Below are 22,238 nucleotides of genomic sequence, written 5' to 3'. Positions count from 1 at the left end.
CTCTTATGAACCTTTTTTAACAACAGATTGTCTTGTAAATAAATAGGAACTTCAAGTTAAATGCTGTTGTAAGTCAAGGTTAATGGTTATGTAGGGCTTTTTGAAATTAAGAACAAAAAGAAGTAATGAAGATCACTTTCTCAAATACATTATAATTAAGAATGTGATCCCATAATACAGTGGTACTAATATCAGGCAAGCAAGGTTAGAATCTTTTAAGAAATATAGTGTGAGAAAATGATTAATATGTGCTTATTTGAGAGACTGCTGGAAAGTTGAAAAATAAACCGTTGTTCATTTTAATTGTTTTTCATAAAGTTATAATAGCTATGTGTGAGCCCACATTTGTTCAATATTTTTTGAATGTAAAATATTCAAGTTACTTAAGACTATCTTCTAGTGTTGTTCATTTGTATTAATTAGATCTGACTCAGAGTTTTTTTTCTGAGATATTAAAATTTTACGGGTTATGAAGCAATTGATAAGGGCATCTTATTGCATCTTGTTTGAAGTAAAGTACCCGAACTTTTGTGTAAGTTGAAGTATAAATAGAAAGGAGGCTTACAGTAACCTAAAGCTTTTCAATTCCAGGCTTGCAAGGAAAAATGAGCGTAGAAAAAAACCTTTTAGTGTGAGATCTTATGGAAAGAGAAAAGTGGCTTTTACTTACAAAATCTTGATGTAAATAGTTTTTTACCTGCTCAGTCTCTTGTAGATTTAATTCACTCATTCTTTCATACCCGTGTTCCTCTGAGCACCACGATGTGCATGTCCAAGTAGTTTGGCCGGCATCACTGATGTGCAGCACAGGGGACAAAGGACTTTCTCAACACCATGTTATCACAGAATCATAGAATGGTTTGGGTTGGAACAAACCTTATAGATCATATAGTTTCAACCCCGCTGCCGTGGACAGGGACACCTTCCACTAGACCAGGTTGCTCAAAGCCCCATCGAACCTGGTGTTGAACACTTCCAGGGAGGGGACATCCACAGCTTCTCTGGGCAACCTGTGCCGGTGCCTCACCACCCTCAGAGTAAAGAATTTATTTCTTATGACTAATCTAAATCTACCCGCTTTCAGTTTAAAGCAAATACCCCTTGTCCTATTGCAAACAGGCCCTTGTATAAAGTCACTCTCCAGGTTTCCTATAGGCCCCGTTAAGTACTGAAAGGCCACAATAAGGTCTCCCTGGAGCCCTCTCTTCTCCTGGCTGAACAGCTCCAACTCCCTCAGCCTTTTGTCACAGGAGAGGTGTTCCATCCCTCTGATAATTTTTGTAGCCCTCCTTTGTACCCGCTGCAACATGTCCATGTCTTTCCTGTGCTGAGGGCTCCAGAGCTGGATGCAGGACTTCAGGTGGGGTCTCACCAGAGCGGAAGAGAGGAGCCGAATCACTTCCCTTGATCTGCTGGCCATGATTCTTTAGATGCAGCCCAGGATATGGTCAGCCTTCTGGGCTGTGAGTTCACATTGCTGGGTCATGTTGAGCTTTTCATCCACCACTACCCCCAAGTCCTTCTTGGCAGGGCTATTCTTAATCCATTCCCTGTCCAGCCTGTATTTGTGTTTGCGATTGCCCCAACCCATGTGCTGGACTTTGCACTTGGCATTGTTGAACTTAATGAGGTTCACACAGGCTCATCTCTCAAGTCCGTCAAGGTCCCTCTGGATGGCATCCCTTCCCTCTAGCACGTTGACTGCACCACACAGCTTGGTGTCATCAGCAAGCTTGCTGAACATGCACTCAATCCCACTGCCCATGTCACCAAGAAGGGTCTTAAACAGCACTGGTCCCAGTACTGACCCCTGAGAAATGCCACTTGTCACTGCTTTCCACATGGACATCGAGCCATTGACCACAACCCTTTGAGTGCCACCATCCAGCCAATTCCTTATCCACCCAGTGGTCCATCCATCAAATCTATGTCTTTCCAATTTAGAGACAAGGATGTCATATGGGACAGTGTCAGATGCTTTGCTCATGTCCAGATAGATGACATCAGTTGCTCTTCCCTTATCCACCAACGCAGTAACCCCATCGCAGAAGGCCACATGTGGTGTGCTGCAATCTGATAGGAATGGTGTCCTGAGAACAAATACAGCTCATTCTGTTGACCCTTGTGCTGCTGTGTCTTCTGCTGCTTTCATGCACACATTTCTATTCATACTAACCTTAATATTTCCGTTAAAGAACTATACAGCAGGAAAAAAATAATATTGACCTAATGATGTAGCCAGAGTAAAAAGCTCTTTTATGAATGTCTATTCTTGCAGACAGGAAGTGCCACTGAGAAAAAGATAATGTTGAACTTTTTTTACTGACTTCTGTAAATCTGTTCAGCAAGAAAACATACACTTGAAAAAGAACTTGTTGACAGACAACTCTCCTTTTTTTATTCGTGGAATAAATATGGTCTTTAAATGAAAGTGGGAATGAAAAATATACATCTAAGTATGTCAGATATGTTGACATAATTTATATTTCAAACAATACTTTTTTTGAGAGGGTGTGGTTGGAAAGGACAACCAGCGGATCGGGCCCAGCCAGCATGGGTTCATGAGAGGCAGATCCTGCTTGACCAGCCTGATCTCCTACTTATGAGCAGGTGACCCACTTAGTGGATGAAGGAAAGGCTGTAGATGTTGTCTGCCTGGATTTTAGTAAGGCCTTTGACACTGTTTCCCACAGCATCCTCCTGGAGAAACTAGCTGCTACTGGTTTGGATGGGTGTGAACTTGGCTAGGTAAAAAACTAGCTGGATGGCTGAGCCCAGAGTGGTGGTGAACGGAGTCAAATCCATCTGTCAGCCGGTCACAAGTGGTGTTCCCCAGGGCTCAGTTTTGGGTCCAGTCTTGTTTAATATTTTTATCAGTGATGTGGATGAGGGGATTGAGTTGTCCCTCAGTAAGTTTGCAGATGACTGTTGGGTGGGACTGTTGCTCTGCTTGAGGATAGGAAGGCTCTACAGAGGGATCAGGACAGGCTGGATCAATGGGACAAGGTCAACTGTAGGAGTTTCAACAAGGCCAAGTACCGGGTCCTGCACTTGGGTCACAACAACCCAATGCAACACTACAGGCTTGGGGAGGAGTGGCTGGAAAATTGTCTGGTGGAAAAGGACCTGGGGGGTGTTGGTTGACAGCCAGCTGAACATGAGCCAGCAGTGTGCCCAGGTGGCCAAGAAGGCCAACGGCATCCTGGCTTGTATCAGGAATAGTGTGGCCAGCAGGAGTAGGGAGGTGATCGTGCCCCTGTACTCGGCACTGGTGAGGCTTCACCTGGAGTACTGTGTTCAGTTTTGGGCCCCTCACTACAAGAAAGACATTGAGGTGCTGGAATGTGTCCAGAGAAGCACAACAAGGCTGGTTAAGGGTCTGGAGAAGAAGTCTCATGAGGAGCGGCTAAGGGAACTTGGGTTGTTTAGTCTGGAGAAGAAGAGACTAAGGGGGGACGTTATTGCTCTCTACAACTACCTGAAGGGAGGTTGTATTGAGGTGGGTATTGGTCTTTTCTCCCAAGTAAGCAGCAATAGGATGAGAAGCAATGGCCTCAAGTTGCATCAGGGGAGGTTTAGATTGAGTATTAGGAGAAATGTCTTTACTGAAAGAGTAGTGAGGCACTGGAACAGGCTGCCCAGGGAGATGGTTCAGTCCCCATCCCTGGGGGTGTTCAAAAGACATGTAGATGTGGCACTTCAGGACATGTTTTAGCAGACATGGTGGTGTAGCGTTGACAGTTGGACTTGCTGATCTTACAGGTCTTTTCCAACCTTAATGGTTCTGTGATTCTGTGATAAAAAACTTACAAGTCCTTTACTTTACTTACAACTTACAAGTTCTTTACTCTACTTAGACGTGACTAAGTGTTTGCAAGACCAAGGCAGGATGTTCTCTCAAAATATGTGTAGGGAGACTGGAAAAAGGAAGGGAATAATTTATTATGAACACTGATGGTTAGTATGGCAATATGTCGTAGGCTTACATTTTTGACAGAAAAGATACAGATTAGCTAATGGAAATTTTTTTTTTTAATAGTGGGAATAACAAAACAATAGAATTTACTGGCTAGGGAGACTATGGGGTCTGTAACTGGGCATCTTTTTGAGCAGGCAAAGCTAATAACCTTTTGGGGTGACATAGCTGATTCACCCACAGGAAAGCAGAATGGAGTGAAGGATATTTCCCTGCTTATTCTGTGTGTACACTGACTGAAATCTCCAAACATTGCAATTAGTATGATATCACTACTTAAACACATTAAGTACCTTTCTAAGGAAAATAAACACTCTGCACCTAGGATATCATATGACAAATCTCAGTTAAAGCCTAGGTCATAGCGTGATTATCTGGTCTCTGCCTTTACTAAGCAAGCCACTTGAAAATTCATCTCAAAATGGTAAGCTGGATTTTATTAGGAGATTAATGTTAAGGAGTTGGTAACAAAATGATATCCCATTTTTTTTGAGTTATACTTACCTCAGGCTTTGTGCCCACAAGCTGTAATTTTAAATTAGGAAACAGATATTCTAGAGTGATAGAGATTTACTGAATTCATATGCATTGCTGTTTTTTGCTGAAAATACTTCAGGCAAATGTTGGATGGATTTTTGTTTTGGTTTTTTTTCCTTACTCTTCACTATATTTGTATTTGAGAGGAAGCAAAATAACGGTTGATTAAAATAGGTTGTTGCAGGTGATTATTCAGAGAATCCACATAGCTTTTACATTTTGTATGAGGTCCTGAAATCCTTTATGCTTTTTGATCTGTAAGTGTTATTTCACATATGCAGCCTTTCTTGTCCTTGGTAACCTTTCATTTTTTTGTATTAAAATAATTCAGGGAATAACAGTGACCAAAACCATCCAAATTCAGTTGCCATCAATTTTTATATTAATTTAGAATATTCTTCAATATTTTGAAAGCAACTTTCTGAACAGTCTTGGATCCCACCATTTTTAGCGGTCGTGAGAATGATAAATCACTAGATGACATTTTAAGGCTGTGTCTATACTAATCAACTGAAAAGCATCGGAGAATGCTTTTGGACATTGAATCTTAATTGTCCATAGTGCTAATTTGCTAGAATGCACATGGGTATGCACATAAAATACATACAGTGGGTATGCTTTAGGGCTGTACAGAATTGCACTTTCCCAAATAATTTCTGAGCACAGTTTGAGAGATTGCAGGAGATCTCATGAGCTGAGCATCCAGTCATGTAGTTGAGGACTCAAGAATATGACAGAGGCAGATAAGTTTATTAAAGCAAGTTACAGTGGTTACAAAACACATCTTCTCTTTTTCATCATGGGAAAGACGGAGCAGCACATCATAGGGGAGGTTGGTACAAGAATGTTCCAGCTGTTCAGAACTTGGGCGTCTAGTAGGCATCCCTGCACCTCTCGGGCCTGACATCTCAGGGCACTTTTGGAGGCACAGAGGTGCATGGCAATGTTTGGTCCCATACCAGGTGGCTCCAGATATTTGCCTCCACCCTCCCCAGAGCTATTTTGGGATACAGTTTATATAGATGAGTGCCAGAATACTCAAAACATAGTTGATTCTTTAGAGACTTGCATGTTGTTACGACAGGTGAGGCTTTCTTACTGCTCCAGCAAAGAATGTTCTGTAACTAGTTTCCCACCAACTCCCCAGCAGCGCACATCCACCTTTCTCTACTCTCTTGCCCACATAACAGTGGTAAGGCTTCAGGCCTATCCATGCCAGCATATGCTAACCGCCTGTTGCACCAGGAACCACTCCCAAAAGTAGTTCTGACTTGGTTATGCTGTATGGAGGGAGCTGAATCCAATAGTAAGCACGTAGACTCTTCAGTGCCTGTAATCCTTTGTCACGTAAAATAGTCCTGGATGTATTTAATTCATTAATATGGTTTTAAATCTATAAATGCAATTCCATGTAAAAAAATGTATATATTTTTTACATTCTTCATAAACACTTTTGATTTTAAAAGTTGTTAATACTAATGCTATTAGTAGACATTTGACCCTGGGTGTAGGCAACAGTCCTAGCAGTCTCACACCTGAGAATAGTGTCTCTAGAGCCACATGTGATAGCTCCTGCTATATTTCTTTTATTAAAATTTTAGATATTTGGAAATGTGTTCCCACATTGTCTGGGAATGATGAAAAAGAAATAGATTTTTGCTTGATCACTTTTATTTACTCAAAGATAAAATTGAGGGAATTATGAAATATTTGTTCAGAACTAATTAATGCCCAGACCTTGTGAAGTACACTGATAGCTAACCCAAAAAGAATTTGGCAAGCAATCCTCACGTGGCTTCACAGCTTATTCATTGATGGATGTGTTTTTAATGAGTTCTTACCAAAGGAAAAGATTTCACTAGAGTAAATTGAAGATTAGAGTGAGGCCTCGTGAAGGCTAGTTTGTTTTGAATAATTCAGCAGACACTTAAAATGATCAATTCCATATTCAGCGGATGGTTTCACCTGTATGTCCTCATTGAGGATAACTCAGAATGTATTAATGTTTTTCACTGTTGTCTGGAAATTGTCATACTATCGCTATATCTGCAGAAGTGTACTCTGCCCTTCCTAATATTTGATGTTTAGGCGCAGCCGTAGCTGGAGACATGTCAGTTTGTTTAAAATCCTGAAGTGGTGAGGTGCCTCTGTGCTGTGAGATACTTAGATTATGTTAATTTCTGTCCGTAGAACTTACTTTCTGTTGTCTTCTAGAAGTCATGTGTATCTGCTGCTCTGCCTTGTCAGTATTCTCCATCAGTAATTCCAGCCTTTGCAGGAGTGTTGCCAAAGATTAGCTTTCTACTATATGCCAACAGTGACAGTTGAAAAATCTGTATTACAAATTGCAGTCAAGTTACTTGTGTTGTTTAGAGGGAGAACATCCTTAACTCCTGTAATGTTGATGTCTTTCAAACCTTGAACCTGGATAGGGCGGAGAAACAGGCTCTAGAAATATCTTCTGAAAGTGACCATCATGATCTGCACTGATCTGAGTGTTTGTAATTGCCATTGGATGATGTTACTTCCTCTGTATCACTGAAAGATTGCGATGCTGCATCATAGAGGAATGTTCCTGCAAAATATTTCGTACCAGCAGGTCTCACTCTTGTTCCAGTTAAAGTATTTTTGGGTAGCTAAGCTAAAGAATAGGTTAAAATATTTGTCTTATTGTTGTCTGATGTTAATTCGGTTGGCTGGAAGTGGTTGGTTGTTGTTTCTTGTGGCACACACAAAGGCTATCTCTTTCAATTTTCTTCTTGGCAGACAGCTCTATAACTTCACGTCAATGAGGTTATTTGTCTGAAGGGTCCTCATCTTTTGCCTCAAGCCATTCACTTTGCAGATTCCTGTAAATGTCTGAAGAGCCTATCCTGAATCTGAATTGATGTGTTTGCTTCACTAGAAATGTAAGCAATCCTCTAATGTTCGTGTTGTGTTTTGAACACTTAAGAAAAACACTTCTGTTCTGAGTAAGGACCATGATCAGAACAGTATCCTGCTGTTTTGACTCTCAGCAACATCAAGGATTTCTTGGAATTTAGCCACTTAAACTGAGCGAGGCATCCAAATGACTGGCTAACATAGGGTGGCTGTACTGAAAGAATCTTGAGGTGAGTCAGTACCTCTTAGATCCCTGGAGCTTTAAATGGCTGTGCAGGTCACCTGTTCAGGTTCAGACTTTAGAGCTCAGTGGAGCTCCTCTGGAGCCCAAGTGCTTTAGAATGTACTTTCCCTGTGATCATTTTGTAGAACTGTCGAACTTTCTCCAGGATATGCAAGCTGTCTTCTACAGCATTCACTTATGTGACACTTTATGTCAGGCTGTTTTTGCCACAGATTATTTATAGTTCCAAATACACTAAATAACCATGTGGATAAAAATTCCACAGTCATTATTGGATTCTCTATTGACAGGACTACAGAATATCTACAGTGGAATGCTTTTTCCTTACCAATACTGTTATCATCATAGGCACATACCTTCCTGCTTAGGTAATCAACTTGGACACCTTGTTGGGTCAGTAGGGAAGACTATAGTAGTATGAATGTGCTAGAATTCCGACCTTTTTAGAAACAGCTCATGTCTGTCACATCAAAGACATTGCAATCAACTACTGTTGTGGTCTATTACCACTGTGTATTGCTTAAATAATTTTGTGGCATCAAATTCCACTTTTATGTTGGAGTTATGGTGGTTCAGCCTGATAAAAAGTACTACCCCTACTGTCATGGTTTTCAGATATTCCCATGCAGACCTTGATCATCTGTCTGTAACTTCATGGTCTACATGTTGGGAGACTCAAAGTAATAGTGTAGACTTACTTTTCATTAGAAGGTGGATTCCTGATAGTAGCCAGACAGAAGATGAGGCATTTATTTTAGAGCTAAGCTGATCAGAATTTTTCATCTGAAATATAGCTATTTCCTTTTTCCTTTTAGAAACTTCTCTTCATTTTGTTTTATATTATATTATTCTATTTCAAATTCTTCAATGACTTCTGCTCTTGACTTCTGGTATCAATTTATTTATTTTTGCTATCAGGCTGAATTAGAGGTTTACAGAGGATTTTTACCTATATTAAACTGTTGACTTGGTTTCCCATGAGGAAGGCTTTTCAGACTAGTGGCATCTGCTCCATATGTAGCTTTTAATAAAAATAGATTTTCCGACATCTGTTAGGTCTGCTAGAAATAGAAGAATTTGGGAAATTCAGACTCTTCCACTCTTGGATGATTCCTTTTTAGGACAATACCATTGTCTAAATTCAACATGGAGAAACAAAAGCTGTCTCTGTGTTCCACTCTGATCAAGATGTCAGTACATCTAATTGTATTTTTGGATAAGACAAAAAAATCACCTCTTTCATTTCGTAGTAGAACATACCTATCTGTGGATTTCAGCATGAAGACTGTAAACTCAGCTTGTTTTGACAGCTGTGTTGTAGCCTCCATTGGCAATTTTGGATGTATTTCATAAGACAGGTGACTTCTGGAGTATTCAGAAGGAATGTCCCTATTTCTGACATCTGCAGACTGGCCTTGCCGGCCTGTCTTTGTTGAATATAATGCCATGAGAAACAGTACCAGGGATTATCACTGCACTGTCGTCCACAAGACAAAAGAAGGCTACCTCTGTGCAGCTAGGAGGTAACTGATAGGTGTTGTCTCTGTGTCACTTACTGTACACTCCCTTTTCTTCTGTCCTGTATATCCTTTAGAAAAATCTTTGATTTGCAACGAATTGAGTCAGTAGTGCAAATTCCAGCTGTTTATAGTTCAAGCAGGAGAAACAGTAGCAGGATGTGCCCTCTGTCAGTGCTAGTAAGGCTGAAAAGTCATCAGCTCAATTGTTTGCATGTACACATTATCCACATTGTAACCATAAAGACTTAGAGTTCTTGTAACGAATTTTAATTTTCAGTTAGCAGTTACTGACTTTATTATGATTTATTTGGAAAATAGAATGTGACTGTTTCCACATAGCTGTAAAAAACATCTTAACAAAAATACTGTTCCATTATCATGAATTGACTTCCCATACACTGAAATAATATTTGGTCTTTCCAGAATGCTAGTGGGCTTTGCTAAGATTTGGGCATGTTGACTGCCCATTTCAAATTGAGCAGGATATTCTTTTTTCTTCTTTAAACACGTGATAAAAGGTCTGTTAAGGTATTAGTTCTTCCTTACATGATTTTTTTTCTGTTTTTTAAGTGCCTGAGTCTAGTATTCACACTTTTTACCTATGTACTCTGTAGAGTTCACTGGTGCTGCATTGATGAAAACCATACATTTTCTACAGGGAATGCCCTTCCAGTTTACTCTTTTAGTCAGCTTGGCTGTAACTGATACTTTACTGTTTGGATGGGAACACTTTCAGGTGGTCTGACAGCCTCAGAATCGTTAATACTTTAAGGAATGTGTATTGTGAAACTGGAACCCTTGCAGTGTTTTGCTCTATGAGCTTGTGGTAAGAAGGAATCACCTTCAGTGTCCAAAATGTAATGTCGGTGTAACTTCTGAGACATGTTCCTTTACTTGACGTCAACAAAGCAGACAGTGAAAGCACACATTTACCAGATGGCACACTCCTGATGATGCCTTCTGATTTATGCTGTATTTGAGAGAAAAACCTCTCTTTGCTGTTGCATAAAGGGCTGTGAAAGCTACTACTGGGTAGCTCAACTCAGTTCTCAGTTCCGTTTGGACTTGCACATAGTGACGGTATTCTTGTGGACTATTACTTGAAAAATAGAACAATTCATTATGTACACTGAGTTCTCTGACATGTATAGTCCACTCACTCTAGCTTTTCCCTTTTTTGTTATTTGAATTGTCTATTTTCAGGATTCCACTATGAGGATGTAGGTAGACTTATGTACTTATATGCTGAGTATAAAGAAGCATAAGGCATGAACATAAGCCTCTTGACATCACAACACTTAAATTCTTAGCATCTCTTATGATAAGGTGTATGGATTCTACAGTTTGAATATATTTGTAGACGACACGTCACAAAGCCATATATTGCTGAAGGAACTCTCAATCTCGTCTCTTTTTAATTATTGGCTTAGCAAATAGATAAGCAAATAGTACCAACTACATGCATTGTACATGAATTAGGGATTTCACAGTGTTTAAAAAACAGTAATAAAAAAGAGCCCAATGGCATTTCTATTGTGTTTCTGTCATGTGCTTCTGTTTCTGATTTTTTAGATTACATATTTGTGCACCCATCGTTAAGACTTACATACAGAACTTCTTAATTTCTTGTAGTTCAGCTGGTTCTGATGAAAACATCTTTCATGCATATGTGCTTGCCGATGTTTGTGTAACAACACATCCTTGTGATCTAAAGTACCTGATTATTTCAGTTTCAAGAATCTGCCTGTCTGAGAAGGCAAGAGTCAATAAATGAAGCATCATCTGCTGGTTCTGTAGTATCTTGAGTTTGTTACCATTTAAAATCAATGCAACTTGTACTTTATTTTGTTAGCTCCCATGGTTTGATATTAATGATTGTCTCTGTTGCACCCTGAGTAAGGACAAATAGTGAAAATCTGGATGATTTCAGTGGAGTTTTGTGTTTTTCTAGTCTAGTCTCAAATTTTTCCTGAATGGAGAACAAAATTTAGGAGTAAGAATATTCTTCTCAATATGCTGAGTAATAGTAAATATAAATACATATAAATATAGTAAGTGAATTGTTTGAAGAAAAGCGGTTAATACTGAATCTTTCTGATGGAGCTGGAAGAATTACTTCGTGACACTTGCCTCTGTCCAGTACCTTAATATTCTTTTAGGTATTTATTCCTAAATTGGGTGTAAAGTTGTAAGAGCACTACATTCATTTTAGGTGGGTTTTAGGTATTTCCATTTCTATTTCACTGTGAAATGCCCTATTTAAATTCAGGTCCCATTATCCTTGCTTACCTATTCTTCAGTAAGAGTTTTACTGTACTATTGGATGCTATTTAGTGTATGATGAGTGCAGAATATCTGCCTACAGTTGGTACTGAGCTAACATTCAAACTATATATGTTTCAGTGTTTTATTTTAGGACCAGACTGGAGGCAGTCTGTGGACTAAAGCTCAGTAGTGGAGTTGATTGTCAGCCTAGTTTCATCTGAAAGACATCCTGTTTGTGTGCTCTGCCCTGTGATGCAAATCAAAGTGTGGCTAGTGGAAAGGATTGCTTATTTTACTTCAAGATTTCTTAGCTGAACTAAAATGTAGATGGTAGGTTTACTTCAATGGGACATGGTCAGATGGTTGCACTGCCAGGCAGGCATTGCAGAAGTGACTTCGCAGCATAAAATGTTAACTCCACCTGATTTTATTTTCTACTACTGTCACAGTAAAAGCAATAAAATAGACTGTAAATTCCATCCTCTTCTGCTTCTATATCAAACCCTTTGGATTAGACAGCTTTCAATATCAGTTTAAGATAACTTGTTTGACTTCGCACTGAAATGGATGAATAGTGTCACCATTATCCTTTTCACTGAGTGTATGGTGGGATAATCAACACTAAACAACTTGTGAATGTTGCACTGTCAGAGCTATTTTTGCACTGATGGACTAGATGTGGGTTGAGAGATATTTTGTAAAATCTTAGGTATCAGTGTGGTTTGGAGAGGGTTATTTCGAATTTAAAGACAAACTTTCAAGGCCACTATATGAAACCTGTTACTTTGTAGAAGGGTTAATATTATTGCTTCTTTTCTTGCATAGAGAAGTGCAAATAATGTGTTTTTTATTTAAAAACAAAACAAAATAAAACAAAACAAAACAAAAAACCCAAACAAAATTTAGTTTAGGATTTCAGGAATTGTCAAGACATTATTGTCTTGAACCTCGCCTTGAGAGAGAAAAATATAAGTATGGGGAAGAAGATCTTACAGAATTCATCAAATTGGTGAGAAAACAGGGATCTCATGTGCAAACAGAACCACAGAGCAGGAGGAAAAAAAGCATGATTTCTGCTGTTGAAGAAGAAAAAAATGTGAGGAGCATACAATACCTGGTAGGGAGAAAAGGAGCAAGAATGGAAGGCAGAAAGCTTATGTGATTATATGTGCTGCCAAACCTAAAAAATGTTTGAAGATTTCTGTGATATAGCTGGAAGGATGAGTAGTACATTGGAAACTTGGGAGACAGAGGAATTTAAATTATTGAGTACATCTAATGTTCCTTAATTTAAAGAAGCAGTAAAATTTGGAACCGTGTTGTTTTGGGTGTAGTAAATAATATGCAAAGTATCTCTGGAGTGGAAATTCAGTGACCTAAGTTATATGAGAAGATTGAAACTTCTCTTGAAAATCCCTGACCTGTAAACCATAGAAAAAGCCAAGTCTTTTGCATAAGATCTACAGAAGCTACTGTTTTCCTGGGAGCATTATGTAGTACCTAATTAGCTGTATAAGGTCCAGTAGTATAGTGAGGTGTGAATACTGGTGCATATTAACGTATGCTATATTAAGTGTTTCATAACTGAGATTTTTCAAAACTGTTATTTTCCTCCAAGTTTATAGTAAGCTTTTATTGAAATCAGCTTTAAAGTATTTGCACCAGAAAATGAGATTTGTCTTATTTTGGTACATCCTGAGTTATACAAAATTTGTGAACTACTTTTATTACTTTGCAACTACTGGGTCACAAACTTGGATTAGTTTTATAGGATTTGGTATATGAGTTGACAGATGTGATATATGATGACACTTTATCTTTTATTGCTTACACATAGTAGTTATTGGGAAAGGATGGGGGCAGTTCGTATTAACCACAAGATGGGATTTCAGTTGCTTACCCAAGTGTCTCTCATTCATTCGTTCATTTGCTATCGGTTATAGCAGATATATTGCTTCTTCAAGCCTGTCACACCAATAAATCATTACAGATTGTATGCATTTGTACAGTGCCAAAGTGTAGCATGAATTTTAAAGGAAGTCTCCTATTTTCTTTTCAATCAGATGAGCAACGTGAAGAGACTGCGGCCACGGCTCAGTGCTATTCTTTTTAAACTTCAGTTTGAGGAGCAGGTGAACAACATCAAACCTGACATCATAGCTGTGAGTGCTGCCTGTGAAGAGATAAAGAAGAGTAAAAGCTTCAGCAAGCTGCTGGAACTAGTATTGTTAATGGGAAACTACATGAATGCAGGTTCTCGGAATGCACAAACCTTTGGATATAATCTCAGCTCCCTATGTAAAGTGAGTTTTGAAATGTCCATGTTGAGTATTACATTCACATTTCCATTTGTTTTTTATTACACTGCTGAAATACCTTGTTTTGATGTTTTTCCTGCAGTTAATTCTTTGGAGTTATTTTTGTTTGGTTTTGTTTTTCATAATTCTTAGCACTAATTAATGGTTTGAACAGTACAGCTAATCTGTCTACAGTCATCTTGAGACTGGCGTGCGTTTAAACTTTTAGAAGATTCCATACAGAGGGAGTAATAATAATAATAATCATAATAATAAAAACTAAGCAAGGTTATGGAAGGACCACTTCACTGTGATCATAGTAGTGTTGTAGTCTTACAAGTCTGAGCACTTCTAAGACTGCCACATTTAATCTGTTTTAATACAGTTGTTTTCCCTTTTACATAAATATTTTCCTTATCTGATTCTCTTTTGTTGTTGTGCAGTTTCGTCAGTTCCCTGTTTCTTCTAATTTTCCTTACATTTTCACTCTTTCAACTTTTGTATAAGGTATAGACAAGAAGACATCTATACTTTCCTGAGTGTTAATTTATAATCAATTCTAGTCATAATTGCCTTCCTGTTATTTAGTGTTTTTATTTATTTTTTTTCTGTGCCCTCTGGGAGGTCACTGCAAAATCTGCACAGAGTGCACGTGTATGTGATAGTCCTTATGAGAAAGGAATTATCTGGAATTTTATGCATGCTCTTTGTCCTCTCTCAGCTTCTTTATCTTTTTACACGATGAAGAAAATACGGTATGTTAACTTTTACATTCTGTAAGATAATCACCCTTGCTCTGCCATGTTTCAGAAGAATTCTTTCACTATGGTTCTCGAGTGTTGAATGTGATACCTACAACTTAAATATGCACAGAGAATTAGTTATATACCTTCCCTAGTCTAAAGTAAACATTTAAGCATGCATCAACCACCTAAAGAAATACAGCAGAGATGAAACTATTGAGTTAAATGTACAATTTGTTGAGAAACGTATCCAGAAGGAAGATACTAAAAGTTCTCTCTCCAGTTCTCACTCTAATGAATGGGTGCATTTACTGCTTAGGTATGATTTTGCAAGAATCTATCCTAGGTCTGTATTTTTAATGCACAAGGCAACAAAAAAGTAAATATACTTACGAAAACAATACGTAGGTAATCATCACAGGCACTTTGCAGAGCAGGATGAAAATTAAAAAAATATCTTGGAGAAATAATTTAATATCTAGAAGTTGAAAATTTTGAAGACTACCATGAAGTACTACACATAGGAAAGTGAACTTATGTGTACAGATAATGCAAGTAAGGAGTCAATGGCTAGGCAGAATTCCAGAAAATGGGCTTTAAGCGCTGGCTAACTCTATAGTGCTCTGCCATTAAATGCATTTGATAATCTAAGATCTCATAGTTACTTAGATTTGCACGCTTACAGGTTATTTAGCTTTACAGGAGGTTACCACATTGTATTTGAGAGGAAAAAAATGTCTGTCTTAGTGGACCTTCTATGTATTATAAAGATGGTAATTACCTGTTGCTTATTTGGTGCTGTTAAGTTTTTAAGTGAAGTCTTGTCTGAATTACTCCAGAAAAGATATAGACTGACTGGAGAGAATCCGGATGATAGTAACGTGTAACGCTTCTAAATTGAGAAAAGAGCATTTGGGTGTGTTTAGCTTAGAAAAGAAAGGAGAGGAACATGAGGAGGACTTAACAGTGTCCCTTTGTTATTAATTTGTGATAAAGAAGGCATTTAACATTTGTTTTCTGTGTAGCTAAGGTAGGAGATGGAATAATGGGCTTTGCTGGTAACAAAAGAAGTTTGCTTAAAAATTAACCAAGCTTTCCAACTGCAAAGATAGTTAAGAACTTGATAGGGGAGATGATTGTGGAAAGCTTTTGAAATCCAGATAAGCTAATAATTCTCAAAGAGTCACATGAGGCCAGATTAAGAGCTAAAATAAACAATATTTTGAATAGAGTATTTAGTTAACTACTTGGGAAGCGTGTGCATGTTTCTTAGAATCATGGAAGAATTCAGGTGGGAAGGGACATCAGTAGGCATCTAGTCCAGCCTTCTGCTCAAGAGAAGTGCAGATCACTACCAGTAGTCTGCAGGTGAAGCAGACACAAAGCTATAAGGACCAAAAAACATTATTTGCTCCCTAGTATCAAAACGCTTAGTACAGTGTAATTTTGACATTGTATTGTTATATGATTAGAAATGGTGATACTTGTTTTACTGCTTTCAGGACTTCATTAATTTAAGCATAAACATATATCATAGTACTCCATGTGTTTCATTTACATAAGAAATGTGGGAATAAAAAACCAAAGTTCCGGTGACAAAGATTTCATATATTTTTCCTTTGACATCACTTCAAATTGCTACTTTTTGAATACCAGACCATGGTACTCAAAAAGTTTTCAAGGGGGAAGATAATGCCGCCTTAACAGTAGTTGATTTAGTGCATTGATGTCCCTGTCCGTGGCACAGGGGTCGGACTGGATGGTCTTGCAAGGTCCCTGCTAAGCCAAACCATTCTATGGTTAGGAAAGAAGGACCAACTATTATAGATTTTTCTGGGAGGCAGAGCAACTATGGCCACCTTAGAGGTCGCCTGTAAAATTTCAGATCTCTGCCATTAGATACAAGGACAGTGCAACCTACAGTCGACTACTTGTTCGTTTGAAGTTAGACAGATTTTCAGAGGGAGAATCACTGTGAGTTTGCATTTACTATCCTACCTATGTAGTCAATTAATACTACCAGTATAATCTGAGAATGTTATATTTTTATATCATCCCAGACAAATACTGAAAGACCCAGGTATTCATCACATCAGGCACAGTTTTCTGCCTTCATGGTACTTGGCGACATTCCAGTATATCAGCAGATTTGATGGAGAATTGAGATCTGATTTCTGTTACAATTTTTCTTGCTTGCTTCAGTATTGAACAGCTAGGTTTTGGAGGTAACTCTGGACTGTCCAGTCCAATGTGTATGAGGGTACTAGTCACCAGTTCCTAATTCGCCTCATCCAATTGTGGCCTTGTTTAGGAAGTCCGTGAGTGCAAAGCCTTCACTGGTTATGAAATTGTGTCTTAGACACATCACTTTGTCTGGAAACAGAGGTAAAACTATGTATGTGTAATTTTGGAGATTTTCTTAACTATGTGTAGTGTCTTGGTTAATGCTTGATCTTCTCTGTTCTGAGAATAATAAACTGGTTCAACTATTAAGAATATTAGTGTTAAAGCAGGAAAAAAACACCCAAGTCAATATTCCTTCCAGGCCCAAAACTAGAAAGCTGCAAATTACGCACTGCTTGGTGGTCTGCACAGCAGTTTTCAGTAGGGGTCCCGAGAACTTAAGAAATTTGCAGTGGCTTCTGTTCTTCAGAGATGCTGGTTTCTGTAATATTTGAAGAATATACAGTTTATCAGCTCTTCCTCACTGGTGCCCAACTATGCACAGGGAACTATATGAACTATCCACTTTGCAGAAGACAATTCCATATCTTGCCTTCTCCCTGCATTGCATAGAATTGAACTGTGATATTTCTTCTGCATCAGAGAACATGCGTGTGTATTCTCAGAAGAGAGATATGATATTGATATGCTAATAATAATTTATTAAATACTGATATATTAAAATTATATGCATGTTTATAACACTGTTTTTTTAAAAACTAACTTTTGTTAACTACATGTATTTTAAGCAGTGTCACACTGTAGAAATTGTGTGTGGTATTTTAATTAGTGACACATTTTTCACTGAGATTCCCAGTAGAGTAGACGTAACTTATTTTATAACATTGTATGCAATAATGACCCTAGAATACATTTTGTTGGTTTTGATATATGTATTCCATTTTTTGTTTATTTTGAAAGTTAGGTCTCACATTATTATTAATTCACTTGTCTGAAGGAGAACAGATACATTGTGGAAGAGTATATCTCATCATATTTATTAAGATAATGTCATTTTGATCTTTGAAAGTAATCACTCACTTTTTAGAGTGAAGTGTGAAATATCAACCTCAGTGATAACCACCATCCAAAATCCTCCATTTCAATTTACATATAATATGAGAAAAGCAAACAATGTAGTCTAATTTGTTTTTTAAATCGGATCAATAAAATCGCCATTGAGTGATCTCTGAGGATATTGGGAAGCACAAGAATTGTGAAAAAAAAATTGCAACCATGGGAAAAACTGTGGTATTATATATTTTAAAAAATTATAAATGTATATGTGTATTTAAATTTGAATTGATCTTGCTCTCAGTTCCTTATTCGGAAGTAATAAACATTGAGCTCTGTGACTGGATTTGCACCCTCTTTGGAAAGAAAGATAATTTTTCCTTTCTGCCTGGTTTCTGTAGTTACTCTTACGCCATTGAGCATTGCTGATCACTTGTATTTTTTGTGATAACCAAACTAAAGAACAGTCTTGAAGGTGAAACAAACTAACATGAGTTTTCCACTTGTTTTATGCTAGTTGTAATAATGTGCTAAAGACATTTTCCCATGATAATCAGATGTCTGTGTGCAATTGTGGTAGCCCTTTAGTATGGGTGCATTCCTCTTATGTGCCTGTGCACATGTATACTTCTTCTGTTAAATTGTTTCATGCAGAAATAGTTTTTAAGTAGTGAAGAAACACTTTCATATGAGACGTAATTTTAAAATGACACTGTATGTCATTTTCTAAAAATCTCTCCGATGATTTAAAAGACTGACTCAAACAGGAGCATGCAACAGAAATGTATAACAGTGTTTGCCAATTGTTAGTGTTCTTGCACAAGTAGATGCAAGTTTTGAAACAGCCAGGCTTAAAATAATTTTGTGTGTATAAAGGATGCAGAAAAAAAAGTTTGTGCATAAGAATTTTAGAAGTTGAAGTTTTTAAACAGTGAAGCCTATGAACTCTTGTTTGCCATACTGAGAAATGATAACAACAAGAACTTGTGCAGGTTGAGGTTGTAGTTTCCACTGCGTAAATATTGTTAGGCTAGAGTTAGCTTCATACATAAGGATAATGTCATGGAGTGAATATGTGTGTCATGTATTGTTAGATTTTGCTGATTTAACTCTGTTTTTTATTTTCATTTTTATACACTTTCAGGAGTCTATTCACAGTTTTGCAAATATTCCTATATTGCTTAATTAGTTACATTTTTAAAAGAGAAATGTGTACAGTTTTTGAGTATAGAACTCAATTATTACATAGAATTAAAAAACATTTAGTGTGATCTTTTTAGGGATTTTTAGCAATAGGGGAAAGGAAACAGCCAATTACTTAGGGTTTTCTTTAGAAGAGCTGTACCAGTTCATCAGTTTGTTCTTACCTTTCTTGGCTTCACAACTAATGATATATATTAATTATCAAAATAGTCAGAAATAATCTTATTCTCAGTGTTGTAACATTTATTTTTTTCTCTCTAGCTGAAGGACACGAAGTCAGCAGATCAAACAACAACATTGCTCCATTTTCTTGTAGAAGTGTGTGAAGAAAACTACCAGGATGTCCTGAATTTTGTTGAGGATTTTCAGCATTTAGATAAAGCTAGTAAAGGTTTGTATAACTAACTAAAAGCTCTGATTCTGATTGCATTGCAGTGTCTTTAATGTGAGATAATATTTATTTTTTACTAACATTATTTTAAAAATAAACATGAATAGTCTACATCATAGCTCAGTAATTTGAGCTGCTGTGAGTGGTCTAGAAGATATTTATTGTTTAGTCCTCTAATATTTACCACAGAATTTCACATTACATTTTTTCTAACATATCTTCTAGAATCATTGTCCAAAATAGATTTCTATTAACAAATCTTAATCTATTTCTAAATTCAATCTTTTATATGGTAAGTGTAATAGAATGTAATAGAATCAAACAGCTTCTTTTAATTCAGAAATGCAAAGAGGCTGTCATACCATCACTTAATAATTTTATTTCTAAACATGAATCATAACGGTTTTGTCTTCCTTGTGTGTATGTTTTTCATGCAACAGTAGCATTGGAAATCTGGAAAAATAAATTCCTTTTTTTACTGCTTCATCGCACACCATAGAATATGGTAAATCTCAATATAAGCAGCAGCAGATTTTTGCAGTTAATTTCTTAATAAAGAGTGCCTTCTCGGTATTTTATCACAGCTTAAGTAATTTAAACTGACTAAGCATGGAGTCAGAAATTGATGCCACCTCAGCACTGTCATACTTTTGCAAGAAAAGAAGATTGGATGGACTGTCTCAGTTAATCATTTTTTAGTTTATGTCAGTTTGGAGAATATCACTGTTTATCTGTATTGCTTTCTACAGTGTCACTCTTATGCCTCAGTCAGTCTCTCTGCCACAACATACAGCTTTGCAAAGCCTGCTCCTGATAAAGAACTAGAGATAGTGGTCACTCACATCTGTCTGTTATTGTGGTTCTTAAAGTTTCCAATTTTAGCTGGTACATTATAACCACTTAAAAGTTGAAGTATTTTTAAATAGCTGTCAAACGCTTCAAGCCCTTCATCTAACTCTTTGTACTAGTAATAGAAGGAGTTTCTGCTGTGTATAAATTCAAAATTTTATGCATTATTTTCATAGAACCCAGTGTTAACTGGCCACTTTTTTTTTCATTACTGTAGAGTCACAGAATGCTTTGGGTTGGAAAGGGCCATTAGAGGTCATCTAGCCCATCCCCCCTGCAGTGAGCAGGGACATCTTCAACTAGACCAGGTTGCTCAGAACCCCATCCAACCTGGCCGTGAATGTTTCCAGGGATGGGACCTCCACTGCCTCTCTGGGCACTCGTTCCAGTGCTTCACCACCGTCATTGTAAAAAATTTCTTCCTTCTATCCAGTCTGTATCTACCTTGCCTTAGTTTAAAACCATTACTTCTTGTCCTGTCACAACAGGCCTTGCTAAAAAGATTTTCCCCATCTTTCCTGTAGGCCCCCTTTATGTACTGAAAGGCCACGATAAGGTCTCCCTGGAGCCTTCTCTTCTCCAGGCTGAACAGCCCCAACTCTCTCAGCTTTTCCTCGTAGGAGAGGTGTTCCATCCATCTGATCCTCTCTGTGGCCCTCCTCTGGACCTGCTCCAACAGGTCCATGTCCTTTTTGTGCTGAGGGCTCCAGAGCTGGACGCAAGACTCCAAGGGAGGTCTCAGCAGAGTAGAGGGGCAGAATCACCTCCCTCGACCTGCTGGCCACACTTCTTTTGATGCAGCCCAGGATATGGTTGGCTTTCTGGGCTGTGAGCGCACGTTGTTGGCTCATGCCCAGATTTTCATCCACCAGTTGCCCCTAAGTCCTTCTTGGCAGGGCTGCTCTCAATCCCGTCATCCACCAGCCTGTATTGATAGCGGGCATTTCCCTGACCCAGATGCAGGATCTGGCACTTGGCCATGTTGAACCTCATGAGGTTCACACAGGCCCACCTCTCCAGCTTGTCCAGGTCCCTCTGGATGGCAGCCTGTCCCTCAGGCATGTTGACTGCACAACTCAGCTTGGTGTCATCTGCAAACTTGCTGAGGGTGCACTCGATCTCACTGTGTATGTCATTGATGAAAATATTAAACATTTCTGGTCCCAGTACTGACCCCTGAGGGACACCACGAGCCATTGACCACTATCCTCTGGCTGTGACCTTCCAACTATTTCCATATCCACGAACAATCCACCCATCAAATCCGTATCTCTCCAATTTAGAGAGAAGGGTGTTGAGAGGGACTGTGTCAGAAGCTTTACGGAAGTCCAGATAGATCACATCCATAGCTCTTCCCTTGTCCACTGATGCTGTCACTTCATCACAGAAAGCCATTAGGTTGATCAGGCAGGACTTGCCCTTGGTGAAGCTGTGCTGGCTGTCTCAAATCACCTCCTTGTCCTTCATGTGCCTTAGCATAGCTTTTAGGAGGATCTGCTCCATGATCTTGCCAGGCACAGAGGTGAGGCTGACAGGTCTGTAGTTCCCAGGGTCCTCCTTCCTACCCTCTTTAAAAATGGATGCAATGTTTTGCTTTTTCAAGTCCCCAGGGGTTTCGCCTGACTGCCATGACCTTTCAAATGTCATGGAGAGTGGCTTGGCAATGACATCAGCCAGTTCCCTCAGGACTCTGGGATGCATCTCGTCGGGTCTTATAGAGTTATGTATGTTCAGGTTCCTCAAGTGGTCACAAACGTTACAGTGGGAGGGACTTTATCTCTTTGATCCCCATCTTGCAGTTCATCAGCTGGGGAGGAACAAGGAGACAGGTTGCCAATGAAGACTGAGGCAAAAAAGTTGTAGAGTACCTCAGCCTTCTCCTGATCTGTTGATACTTGTTCACCATTCTTGTTCATCAGGGAGGGTATACTTTCTTTAACCTTCATTTTCTGCCTGACATACCTGTAGAAGCCCTTCTTGTTATTCTTAGTATCCCTTGCTAAGTTCAGCTCCAGCTGCGGCTTGGCTCTCCTGATGTCATCCCTACACAACCGGGTAGCATCCCTGTATTCTTCCAAAGATACTTGACCCTG

General features: G+C 38.5%; 1 protein-coding gene across 1 annotated transcript in view; it reads left to right on the top strand.

The window, feature by feature from the left end:
* DIAPH3 (diaphanous related formin 3) overlaps positions 1–22,238 on the top strand; it is a 266,117-nt gene that overhangs the window by 133,545 nt on the left and 110,334 nt on the right. The window contains exons 21-22 of the mRNA XM_075432939.1: positions 13,489–13,728; positions 19,167–19,296. Coding sequence (XP_075289054.1) covers positions 13,489–13,728; positions 19,167–19,296 — 370 coding nt within the window. The remainder of the gene's footprint in view (positions 1–13,488; positions 13,729–19,166; positions 19,297–22,238) is intronic.

The sequence above is a fragment of the Opisthocomus hoazin genome, chromosome 1 (genome assembly GCF_030867145.1).
Source record: "Opisthocomus hoazin isolate bOpiHoa1 chromosome 1, bOpiHoa1.hap1, whole genome shotgun sequence".
Lineage (NCBI taxonomy): Eukaryota > Metazoa > Chordata > Aves > Opisthocomiformes > Opisthocomidae > Opisthocomus > Opisthocomus hoazin.
Note: the sequence above shows the minus strand (reverse complement) of the source record. Positions and strands in the feature narration are given on the sequence as shown.